Source organism: Ambystoma mexicanum, chromosome 2q, assembly GCF_040938575.1.
Source record: "Ambystoma mexicanum isolate Mex_15411 chromosome 2q, UKY_AmexF1_1, whole genome shotgun sequence".
In the NCBI taxonomy this organism is placed as follows: Eukaryota; Metazoa; Chordata; class Amphibia; order Caudata; family Ambystomatidae; genus Ambystoma; species Ambystoma mexicanum.
This window is the reverse complement of record NC_090924.1, coordinates 75,015,074-75,040,266: the sequence shown is the minus strand read 5'-3', so window position 1 is coordinate 75,040,266 and position 25,193 is coordinate 75,015,074. Positions and strand designations below refer to the sequence as shown.

Genomic DNA, 25,193 nt, shown 5'->3' with positions numbered 1-25,193 from the left:
GAGTGGGGGCCTGGTGGAGGCTGCCCCTGGTGGCTGGGGGTGATGGGAGACATGAGTGGGGGCCTGGTGGAGGCTGCCCCTGCACTGCTGGGGGGTGGGGGTGATGGGAGACATGAGTGGGGGCCTGGTGGAGGCTGCCCCTGGGGGGTGGGGGTGATGGGAGACATGAGTGGGGGCCTGGTGGAGGCTGCCCCTGCACTGCTGGGGGGTGGGGGTGATAGGGGACATGAGTGGGAGCCTGGTGGAGGCTGCCCCTGGTGGCTGGGGGGTGGAGGTGCAGGGAGACATGAGTTGGACATGAGTGGGGGCCTGGTGGAGGCTGCCCCTGGTGGCTGGGGGGGTGGGGGTGATGGGAGACATGAGTGGGGGCCTGGTGGAGGCTGCCCCTGCACTGCTGGGGGGTGGGGGTGATGGGAGACATGAGTGGGGGCCTGGTGGAGGCTGCCCCTGCACTGCTGGGGGGTGGGGGTGATGGGAGACATGGGTGGAGGCTGCCCCTGGTGGCTGGGGGGTGGAGGTGCAGGGAGACATGAGTTGGACATGAGGCTGCCCCTGCACTGCTGGGGGGTGGGGGTGATGGGAGACATGAGTGGGGGCCTGGTGGAGGCTGCCCCTGGTGGCTGGGGGGTGGGGGGTGGGGGTGATGGGAGACATGATTGGGGGCCTGGTGGAGGCTGCCCCTGCACTGCTGGGGGGTGGGGGTGATGGGAGACATGGGTGGGGGCCTGGTGGAGGCGGCCCCTGCACTGCTGGGGGGTGGGGGTGATGGTAGACATGAGTGGGGGCCTGGTGGAGGCTGCCCCTGCACTGCTGGGGGGTGGGGGTGATGGGAGACATGAGTGGGGGCCTGGTGGAGGCTGCCCCTGCACTGCTGGGGGGTGGCGGTGGTGGTAGACATGGGTGGGGGCCTGGTGGAGGCTGCCCCTGGTGGCTGGGGTTGCAGGGGGACATGCATTGGTGGGCAGTAGTGCAAGGTGACATGTGGGTTGGCTGGGGGGCATGGCCATGGTGGATGGGGTGCCTGCAGGACATGTGCAGGGTAGGCCCCTGTGGTGTGGGCCACCTGCAGGGGCCGTGGAGGGTGTAGAGGGAACACCTGGGAGGACCCACACGTGCAATTCACGTGTGGTGCTCCCCGCGCACCCCTGTAATACACGTACCCTGATGGAATCGCGTGTGATACTTCCCGTGCACCCCTGGAATACACGTGCCCTGCTGTTTTTGCATGTGATACTTCCCGCGCACCCCTGGAATACACGTACCCTGATGGGATCGCATGTGATACTTCACGCGCACCCCTGAGATACACGTACCCTGCTGCTTTTGCGTGTGATACTTCCCGTGCACCCCTGGAATACACGTACCCTGCTGTTTTTGCGTGTGATACTTCCCGCGCACCCCTGGAATACACGTACCCTGATGGAATCGCATGTGATACTTCCCGCGCACCCCTGAGATACACGTACCCTGCTGCTTTTGCGTGTGATACTTCCCGCGCAGCCCTGAAATACACGTACCCTGCTGCTTTTGCGTGTGATACTTCCCGCGCACCCCTGAAATACACGTACCCTGCTGCTTTTGCGTGTGATACTTCCCGCGCACCCCTGGAATACACGTACCCTGCTGCTTTTGCGTGTGTTACTTCCCACGCACCCCTGATGCACACGTACACAGGACAATCGCGTGTGGAACTTCCCACGAACCACTGAAATACACGTTCCCCGCTTGGCGTTTGCTGTTTGCCAGCCCTGTGAACTGGTCCAGGGTTGGCGCAGCCCTTTGCGATTATTTGGGGATTTTGAAGGCTTTTCCTTGCGCGAGGGCGTTCTTGGGGGCGTAACTGGCGCTGCTGCAGGGTCGCTGCGCCACGGCTGGTTTTGGATGCGAAAATCCATGAATACGCTGTGCGCGGAAATCGATTTTAGCGCACGCGGCTGGCGCAGACATTCGCACGGGCACGCTGTGCGTCAGCCGCGTGCGCCACTTTCGTGCGAATTTCTATGAATTACCCTGAAAGTCTTTAGCCTCAAAATGACAACCTTGTGTCAGACTCTCATTGCTGACCCCTCACACTACCTTTGTTTTTCATTAACTTTGTTTCCTCCCTTTGCCCCACTCCTCCTAATAATCTTTGTTCTTGTCACTATTTTGCAACTTTCAATCCATCTACTTTTCTTTCAGTGCTATTAGCCTCACTCCTGCCTCTTACACACTTTTCGTTTCTCTCCCGTGGCGACAAACACTTTTTGTTTCTCTCCCCTGATAACGCGCCTTCTTGAAACTCAACTCATCTACACACCCTTGACTCATTCCACCCGGCTCTGACTTTTTGACCCTCTCATCGGCTTGCCAAGCCCTGGCTTTCTCCTCCACTCCGTTCGCTCCGCTCCTCCTTGCATTGTGCTAACCTTTCTTTTCTCACTTCCATGCACTCTTCCATGACTCCTCAACTGTCCTAGCTAAAAAAAGACCTACTATTCAAATCTTATTCTCTCGTCTTTTCTCACCCACGCTCTCTTCTCCTTTTCTTCCGCTGACTTTGCCACATTCTTTTTTAATAAGGTTTTTCACTACTCTCTCTCTTCTCAACATTCAACCCCCTCTCCCTCTACAATCCAGCTCATCTTTCTCCTCCTTCTCCTTTCTCTCTGATTCAGACACTGCTCAGTTTCTCGCTGGCGGCCACCCTACTGGTTCCCCTTCCAATTCTATCCCATTCCTTCTCATTCCTAAAATCTACCCCCTGCTCTTACCTTTCCTTACCACTCTGATACATTTTTCTCTTTCATCTACATTTTCTTCCTCGTTCAAGAAGGCAGAGTTCCATAGTGGCCTATTATCCCTATTCTAAACAAACCTTTGCCGATCCTACTTCCCTCTAACTTCTGTCCTATTTCTCTTCTCCCCAAGATACTTGAATGTGTCCTCTATTCCCAACTTTTTTTCTATCTTGACTCCAACTCCCTACTTTCTCCTCTCCAATCTGGCTTCCACCCCTATCACTCGACCGAAACAGCTTTGTTAAGCATTTCCAACTCCCTTCTCTCTGAACTCCATTTTAAACTCATCCTTCTTGACTTGTCTGCTGCTTTCGATACTATGGATCACCCTACTCTTCTTTCTACACTTTCCTCACTTGGACTCTCTGGCTCCATACTACGCTGATTCTCCTCTTAACTCCATGACCGCTTCTCCTTTGTCTGGTAGCACTTCCTCCTCCTATCACCTTCTGCACAGTGTTCCCCAAGGCTCTGCCCTTGGCCCCCTTCTATTCTCACTCTATACTACCCCCCTTTATTCTCTCATTTCTTCTTTTGGGCAATCCTGCTATTTCTACGCAACCGATAGCCAAATCTTTGTTTCCTTTTCATCATTTTCTGATTCTCTTCCTTCTAAAATCTCGACTTACCTTCTTGCCATACAATCTTGGATGAGCACTGTGAGAAACCTGAAGGGACTCTCACATCTACTCCCAGGGATCTTATGTTCCGGTGGCCAGGGAAGGGCCATCACTTTTGGATCCCAATCCTGGGGGTGGAATAGCGAGGATAACCTGGCTGGAGGATCCTTGGGGATTGGAGACAGGGTACCTGAAGGCTAGATATGGTATCCCCCCTTCACTAACCCTGACCTATCAGACCCTCCCTCAATCTTTTTTGGGATATTGTCAGTCCTTTCCAGCTTTTCCCTGTAATCTCACATCAAGTACTGAGACTACAAAGAGGCAACTAAGAGTAATGCACACTTCCTATTGAAAACACCAATTAGTACACTACAGAGCTGAAGGTCAGGCATGTCCCAGTAATTGGTCTAATTGGAATCAGGCAAAACAGGCAAGTGAAGTACAACTGAACACCCTTGATGGGATACAGGTGTATAAAAGGGGGGCGTGGCAGCAAAGAAGAAAGAAGAGAGCAGCGGTGAAGAAGAAAGCAGCTGAGCATAAGAGAGCAGCAGTGAAGCCCAGATGGACTGTTGAGAACCGTAGGAGAGCGGAAAGCAAGAACACTGGAAAGTTGCAGAGCAGGACGATCTGTGGAAGCTTGGCGTGGGAGCTGTGTCTCCAGGGAGCCAGTGAGGTCGGAGGAAGGAAGCCGTATGCAGTGTCTGCCCTTCCCGTTTGGTTCTGCAAGTGCTCGTTCCCCTGGGTGGAGAGCCGTCCATGAGTGCCTGTGGGACAGGTGGTGAGGCCCTGACCTCAGTTCGGGAGAAGCCGTGAGAGCAGAGGAGCCACAGCATCAAATAAAGTGACAGGTGTAAAGAAACCTGGTGCATGAGTCAGAGGAAAAGAAGATACATTGTGGCAGAGCGGGCACGTGTCGCCAATAAACCTGTGAGTGCTTCTGAACTGTATGAGCAATCGAATGCTATGCTAACGGAGCTGTACAAAGATACTATGCATCGGAGTGAAGATAGAAGATCTGCATGGTTTTGAAAGCCTTTCGAGTAACGGAGAAAGACTGACATGTCGGCAAGAGAATATCTTGAAACAGTATATCAGAGTGGTCAGGTGCAGGCAATAGGCACCGTTTCAAATGTATCTGGATATCTGAAGATGAATAAAAAGTATTTAAAGCACTACTAGTGAAGAGAAAGTGGTAAAAAGTGCTTGGGCGATGGGGGAGCAGTGAAGTGGGAGCAAAAGAGAACCTAGAGGCTGCATACCCTGGTGAAGAAAGAGACATACATATAAAGTTAACAAATGAAAGTACAAATATTCAAGTAATGCCAAGGAGGGCGCTTGGACAAGGTCTCAAGCCAAACCATAATGCCAACGGGCCCTGGTTGTACAACCTGTAATGGGTGGACCGTGAGGTCTGACAACTGCGCCCAAAACAGAGAGTCCCACCCAAGTGTATGGAAGTTGTTGGACAAAACTTAAGAACAAGTGTTTGTTGAATTTTTGTTACATCTGTGCTTGAAGCTTTGGAAGGGAACCCTGAGCTCCATCTGAACTTTGTATATTGAAAAGTGTTTGTTGAACTTTTGCTGCACCTGTGCTTGAAACCTGGGGAAGAGAACCCTGAGCTCTTTGGTAACATTGGTTTTGTGAGTCTGTACTTGAAGCTTGGGGAAGGGAACCCTAAGATCCCTCTGAACTTTGTATATTGAAACCAAGTGTGCTTTGAGGGAAGATAAACTCAAATCCTGAAAGAACAGTTGAAGCTTATAATTGTTGTAACTGCCTCCTGAACTTGGGGAAGGGTGCTAGAGACTGCTCCAGACTTTATGTTGAACACTATTTGAGTTAGAATAACCCGATACTACATTTTCGTGTTAGATGTGAGGGCAAGCATAGGTTTTGACACAGAGGGGCTTTTGATTTGGACTCACGGACATAGACGTTCCTTAGGTTATTTAGGTAGGGAAATTCCCACCATTGTCATAGGGCAAGTTAGGCATTGGATCGAATCCCAATAATTAATAAAAGTCATATTGTTGAATTCACATTCCGCTGTCTGTGTCATCACTTGATATCATGCCTGTCTCACAGCACTCACTTTCTCTCACTAAATGCCTCTAAAACTGAAATTCTCTTCCCATCCTCCACTGTCACCCCTAAATCCCCCCCTTGTATTTCCTTTCCCCCTTGTTCAGCTCACAATCTGGGGGTAATTTTTGACCCCGTTCTTTCTTTTTCCCTTCGTGTCACCGACATTGCTATGTCATCCCGCTATCAAATTTTAATATCCATGAGGCTTGGCCCTTCCTCTCGTTTCACACTACTAAGCTTCTAAGCACTACACTGGTGTTCTCCCGGCTTTACTATTGTGCTGCCTTACTTATTGGTCTCCCATCTTACCATCTTGCTCCTTTATGCCCCATTTTTAACTCAGCTATTCGCACACTCCGCTTGCTCTCCGCCCGGTCTTCGATCTCCTCTTCTCTCCACTTTTTCATGGCTTTCCTTTGACAATCGGATACTGTTTCACCATGGTCTACAAATCCACACAGTCTTTCCCTTCCATACCTGTATTCTCTGCTTTCTATGTTCTTTCCAGGGCCCTACTCTCTGCTAATCAGGTCCTTCTCTCTTCTCCTAAGCCTCCCTGTGCACAATCTCACTTTCGCTCCTTTTCTGTTTGCTCCTAAACTTTGGAATTCCCTCCCCCTTGATACCAGATTGCACCTTTTTCCCACTCAACTAAAACATTTTTTGCTTGGCTACCCCTATAAGCTCCGACTCTCTTTGTTAATTTCTCCCATCAGCTATGGTTTTTTGTTTCGAACTTGATTTTGTACTGTCTGTTGGCTCGGTTTGTCTAAGCGCTTTGGCTAAGCACTCTATAAATCAATAAAATACAAAGACAGACTTCTGCTTCCATGGATCACCTTGTGTGTTGCACCACCTTATTTAGTTCTGCCCCCACACGCCTACCTATTCCCTTAGACACACCCCTGAGTCATAACCCATCAGTCAGTGATGCCTGCATAGTCCAGCTTGCCTCTGTCCTCACCTTGTTTCTCAGTACCACTCCCCTTTCTTCCAAACACAATCCTCAGCTATAATCCTAGGTATTGTTCTCATGATCATAACCATAGTTTTTCATACATATCTAGTCACTGCTCCTCTAACTACCACTATCACGCCCAGCCGCCCACTCTTTCCTCCCACTGGATCTAATCCCCTATCTGGTATTCCCAGGGAAACATTAAAATGTTAGTCATTGTATACTGTTGTTGCTCATTGCCACAGCTGGCTTACGATGCTAATAAAGAATTCTTGAAATGAATGTAATGACCAAGAGACCATAGAAATAGGTTCAAAAGAACATAGGTGTAGATTCCAAAATGGCAGCTGTATAAGGTGAACATTCTGGAGCACTTTCCGTCTTTGTTTTTGAAGCCTCCATCCATTGGTTGACATCCGCTGCAGCCCTCTGATACTTCTGTGGAGTTTGTTGGATACCCCTTAACCATCGTGCTGACATTGAATTCAGCAGCGGGTCTCAATCGGCTGGTTTGGAATCGGGACTTAAAGAATTGACCACGCCCGGTGAGCCCTGGTAGCAGCAGCCTCATCATTGGACCGATCAGCCGTGGCGCTTTGGCACGATCCGGGAGGCACATTAGGTATATTGTCCCTCAAGAGCCAAGTGGAGCCGTGTGGCACGAGTAGTGCATTGCCCCTCACGTTTTAAGAGGATCAGTGCCCCAAAGACGGCGAGGGACACTGGTAATTAATAACATCTACTGCCTCTGCATGGATATCATATTACGCACGGCGGACACAGAGCATTTCAAAGGCTTCCCAGATCCGGCATGAACTCTGCTATAGAGCGAAACTTTTGCCCCCAGGATCTACAAGGATCTTACATTTAAAAAAAAACAAAAAAACTTGCTAAAGCAAGTTTTGGGAAGCACACTTTCAGGCCAACAACTAGCACTTAAGGTGACATTGGGGGCCCCCACTGGACATTTGATGAGTCGCCTGATCATTTTATGAGACCCTCTGCCGGAAATATTGCAAATACTGGCTGCTGTCATCTGTTTCTCTGCCTGCTCTTACCTCCCATCCGGAATATTGTCTGTGTGGATTTGCGCATCCTGCAAACCACACACACATACCAGTCCTACCGGAATCCTTCTCTAGCAGGTGTCCACATCTGCTCACATACGACCCACTTATATAATCTATACATACTGTTTTCAATAAGGAATTAGACTTTGCCTTCTGTCAACTGGCTTTTCCTTGCAGGGATTCTTTATAAGCAGTGCTCTATCCCAAGCCAAAACGTAAGTGCACAATCTGTTACTAGTACATTGACGCTAGCATACACGTCTGAGGCGGGCACGATATCGAAGCAAGCAAGATCTTAGGGGTGTCTCATATTGGTGCGCGTGTTTACTAACACATATTTTCCTGGTCTCAAAGATTTGAGATTAAACACCCCGTGAGCGACTTAGCAGCACACCTGCAACTTGGGCTTTAGGGTGAACCCCCTCAGACTTCCTATACCAGCTGATGTATGTCGGGGCGGAGACACACAAAGCCAAGCTGGGCAACCTCTCTCTCAGCAAAAAACACAGAAATCACTGGATAAACTTTGGGCAAGTAACAAAACTCTCCCTGGACCCACCACTGCGTCTAAACTTTCCTCCTCTCCATTGCAGCAACATACACCCTCTGACATGGCGGCTTCTAAGGAAGATGTTGCAAAAAGCTTTCAGGAATTTCAAGATTGCTAGGACTTTGTCAGGCATGCCACTTTCCTCGTGGCTCCATCCTCTGAGGAGGAACGGGAAGGCGACCAGTGACGGCGCTTCCGCTAATGGCGAAACGAGAAAGAAGAATGGCGGGACCCACTCCGGGACCGAGAATCCTGGGCCTCCTCCCGACACGAAGAGTCGCCCCTCGAGTTGTCGGTGGACACCCCTTTGGATTTTGACTTGGATTTACAGGACTTACTGGGCTTAGAACCCCTACCTACCTGGAGCTTCCCCTTCTGCTCCTGCAAAGCCTTGGCAGTTAGCGACTGGCATTTTGAACAGTCGTCGGTGTCGTGACTCTCACCCAAGCACCACAAACAAATGCGATGCGGGTCGGTGATCGACATTTTCGACTTGCAGTCCCGGCAGGTCTTGAAGCCAGACCGCGGAGTTGGAGGGGTCGAAGAAAAAGACATCTGAACGATGAACACACAAGGCGCGCCGAGTTTCCAGAAGCAACACGTTCGCAGAAAAAACGGAACTGAGGCTACGGGCACTGTGAGTCCTATTTATAACATCCAGTGATGTCGCCCTTGACTGAGGCCTTCGAGGGACATCGACCCAACGTCATCGACGCAGGACGCCCACTAATGAAAAGGTTTCCGAAGTGCACAGCTGTGGACATTGCATGTCAAAGATGTGGAATACGTTGGAGTACACAATCCATTCAAAATAACATCCCTTAGCCGAAATCAAAATGAACAAGCAAGTCAAACTTTGGACACCGACTGCAAATAAACGGATAACACATAACCTAGAACTTCAATATGAGGACCTAGAAAACAGATCACGAGGATCCAACATTCGGATCAGGACTCTGCCCAAAACAATCTTGGACTCAGAAAAAAAAAAAAGAGGCCACGATCCAGATATTTGGTAACCTCTTGGCTGGGGAGGTGCCCATCGATATTCCGCTTGATAGGGTTCACAGGGTCGGACCGAAAATAACTGAACCAGGCTCCCGCCCCCATGACATCTTGGCAGCTTGCGCAATATATCAACAAAAAGAACATATTCTTAAGGAGACGAGGGCCTCTGCGACAATCTCATAACAGATCCGAAATACAACTATATCAAGATCTCTCCAGGATCACTCTGCAAAAGCGACGTGACCTACAGGAAGAGGTGCGCGTGACTTTCAAACCCGGGGCATAAGATATAGATGGACTTTCCCTTTCAGACTACCATTTACCTTGGATGGCAGGCAGCAACAACTAGAGAGGCAGGAGTGATCCTGCTGCAGTTAGAAGAAGACTCCACCGGCGCAGCATCGGAAACGCAACAAAAGGCACAAAATTTAAATCTGGGGAATGGGAAATCAGCACACGCCCAAAACAGAATCGCCAGGATCAGCAAAGAGAAGACTGGCGCTCGCGACTGAGAGGACCAATCCTTAAACCACCATCCTAAGGGCCATGTTACTGGGTTCTTTATCCGGATGGATTTATCACGGATCCTTGGATCCTCGGCATGCAGTAAGACAGAGAGAAACCTTTTTTTCTTTTCCTTTTTGGAATCAGTTTTTTTTAGAAATAGATGAGGGAGCTATGACTTCCGCACTTTCACCTGGGTTTAAAGGTGGATCGCAGAAAGTTGAGTTAGTCGCAGAATATGTTAGGAACTGTGATTCATACCTGGGAACTCACGGAAGGAGGGGTGTTTCCGGGAGTTGCAGGGAGAGGGAGAGTATACCTGATGGCAGTTATGTTGAGGGCTATTGTTAAGAAAGGAAGAAGGCAATGTGCACAGAATCTCACAGTGTACAACTTTGAATCTAAATATGTGCATACAAAACCCAAGACTTGTGTATACTAAAACCCAGGAGAAACAATAATACCTATATATGAAAAGGAATGTGGGGTAAGCACTTAGAACCTCCTTATGACTGAAAGGAAAGTCGGCAAACTCCTTACCCACTATGCTATTACAGATACTGACAGCGCTAACCCACGTAGAGGGCAAGCAAGGACAGGATCTGTGAGCTGACACTCTGGATGATACAGAATAAGGAACTTAGAAACTGTACTCATGAGGACCGGAAAGACCACTTGAATGTCAGTAAACTCACGAACCCAGTTGATCAAACAGGAACCCTGAAGGCTATAACAGCAATGGGTGGAGAAAACTAAATACATAAGACCCTAGTCAAGGGGCGAGTACAAATAGTGTTATAAAATAGTGAGGAAACAAAAGGGCATTTACACTGGGACTAGTTACAATAACACCCACACCTAATAATCCATGGGAAATGAATGCAGAAGTGAGATGGAAAACATGGAATGGATCCCAATAGAAAGTAAGGATCAGGAGCAGGGAAAATTATATCACAAAAGGAAACCTTGAGGTAGGAAGCTAAATCTATAAAGGGAAAGACTAAAGCATCAGGTTTTTTAGTAGCAAAGGACAGCAACAAAGAAACAGAAAACACAGGCGAATTGGGCAGCATCAAAGGGTAAAGCACAGAGACAGGCTGCCTGCAGACAGAGGAAGACAGAAAGGGAAATCCAGGGAGCAGAAATCAATTAAGCACAAGAATCCGAATTCCAGGGCAGAGGAACAAGAACCAGGAACTGGGCACTAGGCACAAAAGCTAGGAACAGGAACTAGGAACTCGGCACAAACGCTAGGAAAGGAACAGGAACTAGGTACTAGGCACAAACGCTAGGAACAATGAACAGGAACTAGGTACTAGGCACAAAAGCTAGGAACAAGGAACAAGAACTAGGTACAAAAGCTAGGAACAAGGACAAGGGACCAGTCACAACAGGAACACAGCAACAATGACCAGCGCTGGACTGAAGCAAACTGAGGCTTTTAAAGCTGCTTAACGAGCACACCCCTCAGGCGTGCCGCCTGCTGCACCTGCAGCCACAGGTGTTGCCTATCCTCCACCCAGCCTTGTCCTGCAAGGGAGGAGGTGAAGCAGTGAGCCAGGCATTCTGGGAAGCATAGTCATTTGATTAAAGTAGCAGTAGCATGCTGGCTGCCAAAAACCTGGAATGGATCCGGAAGGGAAGTAATTTGGGAAATAAGGTTTTAGCGCTCCCAATTCATCAGGATACTGTAGCATAAGGTTCGGAGGAAATGTCCAGTAGGGAATAAACCCCAAAACATGCCCCCAAGTGGCGGCAACGGGAGCGAAGGGAGCGAGCCGTGACAGCTATCAGGAGCAAGGGGGTGAGGGGGATATCTTGTTGGGGGGGGGGGGGGAGAATCTCACCTGCAGAGCAAATGTAAGATGCTTAACAATGTTTAATGCTAATAATGTGTCGATATTCTCTTGCCTTTTGCAATACTCTATATACACTAAAAATTCAAGTGTTTGACGTGGAATGTCAGGGGGCTCAATACCCCCACACAAAAGTACGAAGGTGGAGTTCTTCCGGACTTGGTGGCGCTTCAAGAAACCCATATCTGTAAAACAGACAGGAACAAACTTCGCCTACGCTACTACTCTACAATAATACAGGCATGTGCTGCAAACAAAACAGCTGGTGTATTGAATGCAGTCAAAGAAAGCCGAGGCCTTCAAACAATTAACAGTAAATCACACAGGGAGTTTGTGGTTCTCGGTATATTCTCCATCAAATTAACAGTGGCGACAATATATGCCTCTAACTCAGGCCAAGATGGATTCTTGAGACAAGTGATGAGCTTGCTAGAGATTTTTAGGGATGGAGATCTATTGCTACTCTCAGATTTTAACCTGACATAAGAACCGGAATGGGATAGCAGCAGGACGACTCACTGGGCCTCATCCTCCCGCTCGAGCAGGCTGCAACATATATTTGTGGATCAATCTCTAGTTTATATCTGGCTCGCCCTGAAGGGGGAGGAGAAAGGTTATTCATTTTATTCACATGTTCACAGGTCTTTTTCACTAATAGACTACATGTGGTCCTCCATTCCACTGCTGGGCATTATATCACAAATAACCACACATCTAATCACACTCTCAGAATATCATATCCTCCAGTCCACAGCTTTAGTCCTGGAAATCCCTGCATTCCCTGCTTCAAGATCATGTTATCAGAGATGAAGTGGCTGCACATATCACTGAATATTTTGACCTAAATCAGTCAGGGGAGATACCATTAAATATTCTCTGGGACGTGTTTAAGGCTACCACGAGGGGCATCCTTATAGCAGCAGATGCCAAAAGACCCAAACAGCTTATGTCCCTCAAATTGGAATTAGAAGCGGAATTATGACATCATGAAAAAGATGGAAACCAACACAGGTCCCGGCATGCAGAAAATATTCTGCGCTGCGCATGATAGGCTAAACCTAGACCTCTCTAAGAAAGCAGAAAAAGCCCTCTTATCATTTAAACAGAGTTATTACATAAAAGCCAATAAGATTGATCATCTTCTGGCTGCTAAACTTCCCCAACGGGTGGCCTCCCAGATTATACAACAAATTAAACTGCCCTCTAGGGAGACGACCACTGAAACAACTGGTATCCTTACACAATTTCATACATTTGACTCTAATTTATATAAATCCGATATGCCAGATCTCCTCATTCAAATAACATATTTGGAATCGGTTGTACTTCCCAAATGTACGTTGGCTGAAGGTAAAACCTTAGATAAAACTATCACAATGGATGAGGTAGTACGGGTCATCCGAGAACTACCACTCAATAAATCGCCTGGTCCAGACGGCTTTCTCGACAGGTTTTACAAAACATATGCATACATTTTAGCTCCTTTTCTACCTAAGTTGTTCAATTCTTTTTTGCAAACAGGACAAATAGCGCCGACCATGGAAGAAGCGAAAATAATTCTATTTCCAAAACCCTGTAAATACCCAACTATTTGTGGGTCCTACCGTCCTATTGCACTCATTAACCTAGACGCAAATATTTTCACCAAGGTACTGGACAACCGAATTGTAGATTTCCTACCATTATTAGTACACATGGACCAAACCGGCTTTATCAAATCAAGACAAACACACAGAGTATGCCATATGGTTCCATGTCATCTCATCGCGGGATGTTTTTTCGCTGGATTTTTTACCGTGATTTTTTTTCTTTGAAAAACCCATCCCCCCCAAAACATTAACTGTAAAAAACCTGTGAAAAAACATCCCGTGACGAAAGGACGTCGTACCTGCCATATTTTAGAGACGGTTGAGAAAAAAAACAGATCCTTGCAGTGCTAGTTTCTATAGATGCAGAGAAGGCATTTGACCGTGTAGAATGGTCTTTTCTTTTTCAGACACTAGAGAGATTGGGATTCGGACCAAACTATATAAAATTGGTTAGAGCAAACCATCAGAATCCCTCTGCTAGGCTCTCAATAAATGGCCAGTTATCTTCCTTAATTTCCCTTTGTCGCGGTACCAAGCAGGGATGTCCTCTTTTCCCAATGTTATATGCTTTACACTTAGAACCTTTTGTTGGCTATAATCAGACAAACCAAGGAAATAAAGGGTGTTATGTTTGGCGGTGTGCAGCATAAAGTAATGACTTACGCCAACTATATGCTGCTCATGGCAACAGAACAATCAAACACGTTACGGGAGGCCACATATGCATTAGGAAAATTTGGGGCCGCTGCGGGACTGAAAATAAACATGCACAAATCAGAAATCTTAAACTTATCATTATCTTTGGCGGAAACCTTAGACTTGCAGGCACAGTCACGGCAAAGGAAGGAATCACATTATTAGAGGTAAAGATCACCCCATCCCATAAAGCCTTATATGCAGCCAATCATCCCCCCTACTAAAAGATATTGCATCCCAACTTAAAAAATGGGATCCATTTATGATCTCAAGGCTGGGCAGAATCAACAAAGTGAATATGGTCATACTACCTAGAGCACTCTATTTATTTCAAGCATTACCTATGAAGGTACTGCTTTCCTTTTTCCGTAAATTACATAGTGCGGTTTCTACCTTTATTTGGCAAAATAAGACCCCATGGGTCTTTGCCGTAACTACATTAATGCTACCACCAGACAAGGGAGGGATGGGCCTTCCGAACTTCTTGACATATCGCGTGGCACAACTTTGAGTGATAAAGGAATGGTCCACAGACTCAGAAACGCTGGGTACAGATGGAATTACCTTGTGGGGGGATCTAGACTAAAAGGTGCACTATGGTTACTGAAATCTGATCGCCCAACCAACATACATCTGAGCGAAATAATGCACACAGCAGAAAACACATGGGACGACGCAGTGAAAAAACATGGTATCACAACCTTCCTCTCTCCTTTCACGCCTCTATTTTTGAATCCTCAATTTTCTCCAGTTAAAGGCCCAAATGCATTCAGGGAATGGAAGACGGCTGGGTGCAGGAAACGGAGAGATATCTTTTTCGGCAGAAACGGTAAAATCATTCTCACAATGCAAACAGTCGCTGGGGCTACATGAAAAATCCAGATAATATATTTCCAAGTAAGACACTTGATTCTGGCTCCCCCGATTGAAGTGGTGGCTACCAGGGAATTAACATCTTTTGAAGAGTTTATGATATCAAATCCAGGGAATACAGCCCTTATTTCTAACCTATACAAAATATTAGGGGAAGGAACATCCAAAACAGATCAAATATAGAAAACTTTGGCAGGCTACATTGGGGGGAAGGCATCACTGACCAGGAATGGGAGACATTTTGCAGAACAATTCCTAGACTCACCAGATAGATTAAAATTAAGGAGTTCTGGCTCAAACTCATGGTGCAAGGGCACTATACACCAGCTCGCCTCGCCCAAATGAAACCTACTTTAGCTGATAAATGCTGGAAGGAATGTGATCAGGTGGGGAATTGGGAACATGTGAGGTTGAGCTGTTCAAAGTAAGCCAAGTATTGGGGAGACGTGAATGCATACCTATGTGAAATATTTCCTATACAAATCCTTCTCTCCCTACGTACAAGCTTACTAGATGGCCGAAAGCCTCTGAAAAAGCGTTTGTGATGTTGCAACTGGCTGCTCTCTTGGTAGTTGCTCAGAATTGGAAGCGCAAAGATCCACCTCAGATTTCTCAATGGTTTTCTAAAGTATGGAACTTTCTATCATTAGAATGGATGACATACTCTTTGCAGGGGGATCTTCCCAAGTGCACTGCAGACTAGGATGTTGTGCTGAACTTTCATATAAAGGTTTTAACATTCAACACTATCCTCAAAGACTACGCCTGTTGGGCATTGCTTGATAAGTTGAACTAGGATCATGTTGTAAAGTAGCATCACCAATTGCTTTGCCTTAACTGTGCGGTATGGGGTGGGAGTAGGGAGGGGGGGACTGTTGGTGTTAGGGTGGGGGGGGGTTACAGTTTATGATTTAATTTTGAAATACCCCAAAAAAGAATTAAAAAAAACGAACATAGGTGTAAAAACAGAGCACAAACTTTAAATAACTGAAGTAGAGAGATATAAAAGGCAATCTGTGTACACAGGTCTGTATTACGTGGAGCTATAGGTGTATACATGTTAAGTAATAAGAAACCATTTTACCTGGACAACTCTTTTGTTTCATCAACTGGAGGGATGAGGGGATGCATGGTCTGATGAACACTTTCAGAGCAGAGATCTTTCTCTGGCTCTTTTTGCACTGTGATTCTTGTTAAATGTGCATTGGGTTCCTCTGCCAGACGGCTTTTTGAAGATCTGGCCTCTGCTTCCAACTGCAAAGAGCCTTTAGGAGACCCAGCCGTGAAATGTTCAGGTGCCGTGATGAGGGAAGATTCAGCCTCTGCTTCCAAGTGCACTGCACCTTTCAGGGATTCTACCTTCGGGCATGATTCATTCTCTGCTTCCAACTGCACTTGACTTTTGGGGGAGGCAACCTTGCTCCACATCTCTCTCACTTTGCTACGCCGCTTTCTACGTATTACAGGAGCGCCCCCTAGCTCTATGCTGTCGTCATCAGGCCTGGATTCTGCTTCTTGAGGGGAAGCCAATAAAGGTGGCTCAATTTGTGGATCAGGTGCCTTCCTGGAGTGGCGAAGTTGCATCAATAGTAGGCTTTTACCAGTGCAGTTCAAGCTAAGAAAAAAAAAAAGAGATGGCTAAACTGGCCCATTTTAAACCGGCAACAAACAAAGAAAACATACCTGCACACTGCCCCCAACACACCCTTTATCATTATACTTGGTTACCATTGGCTTATAGACTTCCTTGTATCTAAACAGAATTACATTATCATTAACAAAACAGTTCAACATTATTATTGTTACGCATGTCAAGCACTTGATTGCAGTAAAGCCTGTGTACAAGCCATAAACATGGGAACTTACAAGACACAACAAAAGCCAAGTATGGTATACATTGTAGACACATTTTAGGATATTCATTTTTTATATTTGCATTTTAAGAGTTAGACATATTAGTTGCAAAAACAAGAGTGTGACCCATTCATCGGGTCATTTGGCAGGATACTGAGAAACAGGCAGTGACTGCTAAGAATAATGGAGTTACATAAAGTACAGTATTCATTATCAGCTTAAACCCAAAGGTGTCTCTAAACTCTGATGGCACATCGTCATAGGAAGCACAGCGGTTCCTGGCGTTACTGAGATAGCAGTGCAGTTCTACAGTCATGGGATTCTTGAGTTCTGGCCTTCGTAGCCAAATCAATCTGAATGAAATTAGAAGGATTTACCTTGGATCCTGTCCCATATCTGGGACTTCAAGTGGTAATGTCTCATATCTTTCAGGCAGGCTGTTCCGCAGATCAATATAGATGGTTGGAGGCAGTGGGGCGGAGTTCAAGTTTACATTTTCAGATTCACCATTGCATGGTTGAGAGAGGCAAACACCACTGGCGAGAAAATAATTATTTCGTTTACATTGTTTAAGAATAGATTTTTTCATAAAAACAATACAAACCATTTTACAACATCAAATTTATAATAATAAGAAAGGAAGATTTTGGTGATCACAGTTTAGCTTATTTTAACAATCGTGGTTCAGCAGAAGCGGAGGCCTTTTGCATTGGCTAATTTCATGAGGATGCAGTGTTTTATAACAACAGAATCGTTACTGTTGTTGAGTCACGTAGTGGTATACATTTAACAATATAAGTAAATCAAGGCTACTTTCTTTTTCCTAATCAATTAAAAGAGAATAATTAATCAGAACACCCTCTTATTCTGAGACGGCTCCACAGTGGCAACTTTATGAACAACCGTAAATATAAACCTCAATACTCCCTACCAACAAGGGGGCAATCATTTTCCTCCTACTTCCCAATTAGACACATGTTAAATTAATGGTGGATTTGCTCCCTGCAGTAACAAAAATGCATTTAACAGAACATCAAAATCAAATGTGGCTGTTTCCACTCCCCCAACTTTGATCCATTTTTCAACATTACCAACCCCACAAGGGTCCCCTCTTAGCAACATTTCAAAGACGGGGCATCTTTGCCTAGACTTCCATACCTTATAGCAACCTTTGATATTGCCAACAGATATGCCAAATAAATTCATCATTACTCATTTAAGATTGAGGCAGCTTGCAATCTGCAAAAAGAGCTGTTCACAACTGTTAAAAAGTTAATCTCCCCTCACGTATGTCATACTGGCATCATTCTAGTTTTTTCATGAACACAACAGAAATAAACTGTACTTCTATTTGTCATGTTCTTTTAGATACTGGCCTGACTGGACTAACTGGAGCAATAGGGACTTTCTCTACTCAGATAGAGACATTTATCCCCTTTCTTCAAGTGACCTAAGATGTAGTAAGATTGAATCAGGTTCTCCATTGGATTCCTGTTCGGTGAAGGTGCTTCAATGTGAAAAAGTAACTCTTCCCATTTTGCTTCAATTCTTGAACTCATTTCTGTCCTAGGGTGAAGTGCCAGCTGAATTGAAATCTTCGTTGATTACTCCCCATCTTAAAAAGCCTTTCTTAGGGGGCCTATGGGACCCCAAAGACAAACACTGGAACGTGACTCAGAAAAGTAACCTTATGAGTATGTTGATAGGGGCTTGGACAGTCCCCCACTAGCAGTGGATTGGACGAGAAGCGTATGGACATACCTAGCCATGGAGCGAATAACCTATTCTATCCAGGGGGAACATCAAAAGTTTAGAACGGACTGGGGCATGGTTCTGGAGTATCTCCAAACAGATTACAAAGAACAATGGTGTCCACACAAAATAAGGATACTCGAACTCTTCAACTGAAGAGCTGCTGTGGAATGAGCAACTTCCCGTATGAAAGACATTGGACGAAATTCTTCCGGAGGGGGAGGGGGAGAGGGGGGTTAAATATTTTACATAATGTTAATTTGTTTTCTTCTCTTTTCTTGTTGGAAAACTAATAAAAACACAGTTAAAAAAAAGCCTTTCTTGGACCCTAATGTTCCAGCTAATTATTGTACGGGGCCGGTATTAACTGCCCCCAAGAAGATCTTGGAAGCCACAGCAGCCTCTAAATTACAGAAGCATAGTGAACAGTCTGGCCTATTACATTATTACAGGTGGGTTTTCTGCCTCACTGTCGAACAGAATTACTGCTATTGGTGGTTCTAAATGATGTTCGGATGGCACTAGATGGTGGTGGGGTTCTAGGAATTCATATCTTAGACCTCTCAACTGCCTTTGAATCTATTGGCCATCACATTCTTCTACATCATCTTTTGGGGTTTTTCGTTGTGGGTTTTGCTTTGAGCTGGCTTTCCTCCTTTCTATTGGGGTATCAAAAAATCTATGACTATATTTTGATTTTTTTCATCATACACCTTGAGTTGCAGAATGCCACAAGGCCCCTCATCGTCTCCGATGCTATTTAACATTTATGTTCAACCTTTGTGTTTTCTTTTGGGACACATGTGGAAGATATTACGCATCTTCTCTGACTAGATGGAGATGAGGCGGCCACCTGAAACACATGCCAAAGGTGTCTTCTGGTTTTCCTAAATTGCATATACAGGAATTCTTCGTCCCAACATTTTCTTTCTCAAAGACTAGAACTTTTTGTACCCTTTCAATGCCTTAGATCTAAGCACGATAGTGCAACAAGTCCTTTGCTGTGGAGGGGGTAGGAACCCCTCTCAGCAAGGGTGGGAGGCCTACCACAGAGAAATCCATAGCCAGTCCGTTCCCTGAGGATGGTGGCAGTTAAGAGGGTCCCAGTTCCTATCCCCCCCCTTTTGTGCCAGCATACTCTTATGCAGTGCCCATTTGTCTCACACCAAACCTCCCTTAGAAAATGCTTGCCAGGCTCCCTATTTATTATAGTCAATGAACTTGAGATGTGCCAGAGCATGCAACACCAAATGGAAAGAAGCCCTTGAACGCCACACAAGGTTTGTGGAGAGCTGGACCCACAGAAATCAAAGCAACCCTCCTGCAGACAGTGCTACCAGAATTTAACCGCGGTTCTGGCAGAGAGACAAAACCAACAAACCAGCAACTACGCAGCAGCAAGTCAAGCCACACAATAATCTCGAGTGTCTGAAGCCGCAAAACACTATCCAGCACAAGAGATGATGCACCATAGTCAGCGCATAATTCTCTAGATCACCAGGGACTTAAACAATGGTCCCTTGGGGCCCAAACAGACTGTACTTACCCAAGGGGACCATAGGAATAAACCTCCTAACAGCAACATTATACGCCTGTATCCGCTATTTTTCTTTCACACTGGGCCCGGGTGGAGAAAAGGAACAGGGATTAGCTCACTATTTATTTCACGGTTTTGATGATTAGGTCACAAGCCGAGGAGCAAGAGACCAGTATGAGCATCCTTCTCATTCCTGGCTCCATCTCTCTGGAACGCTCTGCCTGCAATACTGCGTGAAAGAACTGACCATGCCCAGTTCTGTAAAGGACTGAAAACGTACTTGTTTTAATGGTTTCCTCCCCTGTGGCCATCCCAGCCTTTTCTTAGCACCTTGATGCCTTCAGGCCTTAGTTTGCGCTTTATAAATATACACACATACATACATACATACATACATACAGGAGGAAGGAGCAGTGGAGTGTGGAGGCAAATTCTGGAGAAGGTGAAGTGTTGCAAATGGTGCTGCAATGTAAGTGTATGTGAGAGAGTGGCGAGTGTGGTTAGGTTAGATAGTGTAAGGAGTGAATGTGAGGTGTATGTGACTGAGTGTAAGGAAGGTGACTTGAGTCAGAGGTGGGTCGAGTTGTCGTAGTAGAGTGGAGAAGGGAGAAGTGGAGAAGGGAGTATTAGTGTGGAGGAGGGAGTAGTAGAAAAGAGGAGGGAGGAGTAACAAGAGACATCAGAGGGACAGAAAAGAAGAGGGACGAAAGTAGAGACGGTCAGACTGGGAGGAGTTTAGAGAGGTGAAGAGAGGGAAAGGAGAAAGTGAGTATGACAGAAGAAAGATAGAAAGTCCCTGAGGGAGTTTAGTTAGATAAGGCCACATGCCTTTAGGCTGACACCAAAGCATATTTAACCTGTTAGCATACAGCCACTAACTGGGGCTAGGGACGCCTGGGCAGGAAGGAGGTGCTTGAAGACAAGAAAGAGGGGGACGGCCATACGGCCAAGTAAAAACTTAATGAAAACCCTTGGAGTGTTTGAGGCTTGGAGTCATTTTTGTACCATCTGTGACAATGGGTTACTGGTGACACCATCTTTTTCTTCAAAAGGTTGCTTTGCTTTTTCAACACAGGGCCCAATGCGCTTCCTCTTTCATGGCACATGATGTGACGAATCCTTAAATGTTGCCCCTTCTCCCATGGGGGAGAACCAGTCTCCTGTGGCCGGGGCGTTGCAGCCACAGACCAATAATCCCCCTGGGGGCGGTGCACCGTGGGAGGAGCACAGAGGGAGGAAAAAACCTCATGGGATGACACCCCAGGAGAGACACAGTATATTTCTACCACTGTCCCTGCTCCTCCACCCTCTTACCCTCTCCAGAATTCTGGAATCCTTCATACTTCTACTTTTCTAGCATGCATAGAAGTTTGTCCTCCCCTGAAATGTACTGAGATGAAGATGAGCACAGTGTGGAGGAGCACCACGTGATACCACAGTAAGCAGACCAGCCTATTCAATCTAGCCGAGCCCGGCTATAGAATAAAAAGGAAAGAAGGACTTCCGAAGAGAAGTCCGCCCTAAAGGAGCCGCAAGAAAAGGCACTGTGTATGCCGTACACAGTGAGAAAGCTGGGACGCCCAAGAAGAAGCATAGAGCTCCAGATTCAGTCCTGAGATGAAGCAAGGGACGACAGTCTGGTGGATGCAGGAAACAAGTGGTCTTGAGGCTTTGGAAGAACAACGGCTGAAGGGCGGTTGGTGCTGAGGAGCCGCCACAGACCAAACCAAACCTTCCCATGCACCACGAGTCCTGTGGTTGACGGAGGAAGCTGGCAGAAGGTGGACACCCTCGCAAACCAAGAAAACTGGCACACAAAGGGCCAGGGAGACGGTGGGAACATGAGAAAGTGGTGGCAAGCAGAAGAGGGGAAGAAATACCGAACCTAGAGTCTGGGACCGTGACAAGCAGAAGGTCACGGTCCCAGACTGAAGGTGACACTGAAGAAACATTTACATCTATGATCATATATAGTAGTGTTTGGCAGGAGAGAAAATCAAGCCTGCCAAGAAAGAAAGTGCTGAAAACAGGCGAGTCTGGGGCTTGCACCCATAACAGAAATACATCAGTTGCTCACCTTCATAGTCACAGTACCTGGGAGGAAGGTGAACAAGGTTGGCTGTGCAATAGGTAGTACTTGGCAGGAGAGTACACCAAGTCTACTTAGAATGAGAATCGTTGAACCCAAGCGAGTTTGGGACTCATACCTAAATTAAAAAGGACAGTTGTTACGCCTCTTCATAGTCATGGTACCGGGGAGAAGAGTAACCTGGTTTGCTGTGCAAAGGAAGAAAAACCTGGGGAAGGGAGACAGCCCTGAGAGTGTGAGCATTGTGGCAAAGCCAAGAGGAGGGGAGACATTATCTTAGCTCTTCAAGAACGTGGAAAAGGAAACAAGGGAAAAAAGTCATTCTCCCTGGTACTTATACACACTGTGAGAAGTCAAAAGAGGGAAGAGATTCACTTGACCACTGTAGAACTTGTTTAATTTTTCACCATTTGGAACTTTGTGTTCTGAACTTTGAAAAGAACTATGAAGCATCTGCTGAGAAGACAACCCTGTTGCACTTTATATTGAGTTGTGAGTGTGAGGGCTAGAGTTAGGGTGTTTGACACAATGGTGGACTTCTCTTTATTTTGACATCCTGACAGACCCATATGAGATTTGCATTGATGCAGGGAAACGCTTATTAGCGTTAGGGCTAGTGAGGCCTTTCCCACAACCGTATTTGCATTTAAATAAAGGTCTGTAGCAACCAAAATGCCACCTGTGCGTCGATCTCTCACTACTGCACCCTCACAAGTGGTGTCACGCCTGGGATCCGGCCTGGGATCCAATTAAGTGCACAAACCCTTCATTGGCCATGGCCAAGTCAATAGGGTTTGACATTTCCAGTAGCCAAGATGGTATCAGGTATGAGATTGTGAGCCATTTGTGTCAGTGAACGCCTTGTAATTTCTGCTGTACCGCCGTGCAACGACCCCATTTTTGGTCCACGTTTCTAGGACTATGCATGACCTCACCCTGTTAATCATCTTAATAGTTTTAGCTTGCTACAGGTCATTCTTTCCATTGCGCCACCAGTCTACAATCTAACGGAACTGGGTGTGCCTATATGTTGGGGGGTGGGTGGGGAGGGGGGGGGGATCAAATCTGTTATCTTGTCATGCTGTTGTTGCAACGCCAGGGGTTACCTGGCCACTGTTTGTACACTCAGGATGTTTAATAAAAATAAAGTAACAAATTAAAAAAAAGATGGTATCAGGTAATATTATTCCCACAAATAATATCGCCACATATAAGGTCGTGGGGTAAGGCCGTAGGCGATATTATTAGTGGGGATAATTTATGGGGTAAATGGGACCAGAGGTTGCGGGGGTGTCCCCGGCTCCATTAAAAAAAAAGGGGGTTGCAGGTGTGTCCCCCGCAGGTTCCATGGGTTAATATTGCAGCAAAAATATGGTGATATATTTGTATGGCGATATTTTTGCGGGGATATTAACACATGGAACCACCAAGATATGCTCATAGACCCAGGGAAAAGGGAATTCATACCTACGAACTTAACAGCCCCTAAAGGAACTTATATTAGACTCACATCTACGTCCAGATGAGCATGGAAAAATGATTTGGATGTTTTAGTAGGGGTAATTGCTCCTGACTACAGAGGGGACGTGAAAATCTTAATGTAAAATAATAGCCAATTTCCCTACCTAGTGAAAGCAGGCAAAAACGTAGCTCAAGGTATATTAGAAACCACCCTCTTTCCCAGATTCCAAGAAGTAAAGGAAAGTGAGACCACAAAGTGAGTCTACAGAGAGAGGTGGAAAAGGGTTTGGTGAAGCTGATGAAGAAGATGAGATCATTATGAAGACTCCAACTAAGAATAAGGAAGATGACATCCCTAAGACACTCCCTTATCTTACCTCTGCGCAAAGGAATGACCCTATTCTTGTCAAAGCATTCTTAGAGGTTGTGCCCAAGCATACCAGAGGAGGACCCTTTTTCTTCATTAGGAATGGCTTGCTGTATCAAGGGGATATTATGAATGAGGGACCACCAAGATCCCAAATAGTTGTTCCTAAAAGCCATAGAAGAATGGTATTAGAGATTGCGCATGCACACTTAACTTCAGCTATTCAGTGAATGCAGGAGCAGCTTTGCGTTTTCTATCAGCAAAGCGTTAGGTGGTTTCTTGAGCCTTTTCCAGGTGTTCTTTGGTGGTTTTATGGATGGAAGTCAAGTCGGCCACCCATTGATTCACCATAGGTACTTAGGTCTGAGAAGAATTCACAGAAGGAAGCACTGTACGATGAAAGCCGTAAATACAATGGAAAAGGCATGTTTTCAATGAAGTCATTAGCTATCGCCTGCCATGGTCTTGAAGGTAGAGACGGCTGGTGTAGAAGGCCTTTGGGTTTTTCTTTAGAAGACGTTTGTTGAGCACGAACAGAGCAGGTTTGAATGTGGCTCTTGGTAGCTGAATACATACCAGACAACCGGAATTGTCTCTGTAGATTCTGCAAAGTGGTGTTGATGCCCCGGTGACACGCAGGTAAGCAATCGTGACGCATCCCAAGGGCGGCGTCTTGGGAGGCTTTGGAAGGCAGACACAAATGGTGTTCCTGGGACAGAAAATCCTCTTTTTTTTTTACACAACTTCCAGAGATTAGAGACCTACAGATGTTGCCACTCTGGAGAATGAAGGGTGTCACATTTCACCTGTCTAAGAAAAGAATCAACATGACATAGAAAAACGTTTTTTGAAGTAGTTTTTGGCAGAGATGCCTTGCTAGATGTAAGCATATCAGGCCTCCTTGACAGAGCATCATCAATGACATTCTGGGTTCCAGGGATATAATTGATACTTTGAAAAAAGTAAGGCTTTCTTGCTGGTCTGCTGTTACACCATTCTAAAGACTGCAGGATTTGAAGATTGTGATGATCCGTTCTAACTTGTATGGGATGTACAGCTCCCAACAGCAGATGACGCCAATCAAGGAAAGCCTGACTAGTTCCGCTCCGATTATATCTTTCCACAATGTACCAATTTGCGACATCACTATTAGCAGCAACCCGAGTCCTCACGGAAGCTGCAGCAAGTAAGTGCCTCTGTCCTGCAATAACTGTAACCTTTGTATAATTCAATGTGTGCATTTTTAAGATATGGTTGAAAAGGCCACAGAGTCAACGAAGTCTGTTTATGATCCAAGAAGCAGTTCCAAAGGTGGCGTTCTGCCACAAGCTTCACTTCTGGATGCTTCGGCAGCGCTCAGCTTGGCACTTGTGCTGCCATTATCTATGTCCCCAGTGGACATTGAAGAAGGTGGAATAGTCATTAGTGAAATTCCTATGTTACAGCTTGATGAGCCTACTAGTATTGGGGGGGCTCGACGCACAAAAAGCTACTCACTCTCTGTTCAGCACACGAAAATTAGTCCACTTTTCAGG

General features: G+C 46.1%; 1 protein-coding gene across 2 annotated transcripts in view; it reads right to left on the bottom strand.

Moving 5' to 3' along the window:
- The window catches only part of DNAAF8 (dynein axonemal assembly factor 8), a 1,512,143-nt gene that overhangs the window by 1,096,338 nt on the left and 390,612 nt on the right, over positions 1-25,193 (bottom strand). For both annotated transcript variants that reach the window (XM_069646874.1, XM_069646873.1), the window contains exons 7-8: positions 16,830-16,988; positions 15,683-16,213 (exon numbers count right to left, since the gene is read on the bottom strand). In XM_069646874.1, the coding sequence (XP_069502975.1) occupies positions 15,683-16,213; positions 16,830-16,988 (690 nt within the window). The remainder of the gene's footprint in view (positions 1-15,682; positions 16,214-16,829; positions 16,989-25,193) is intronic.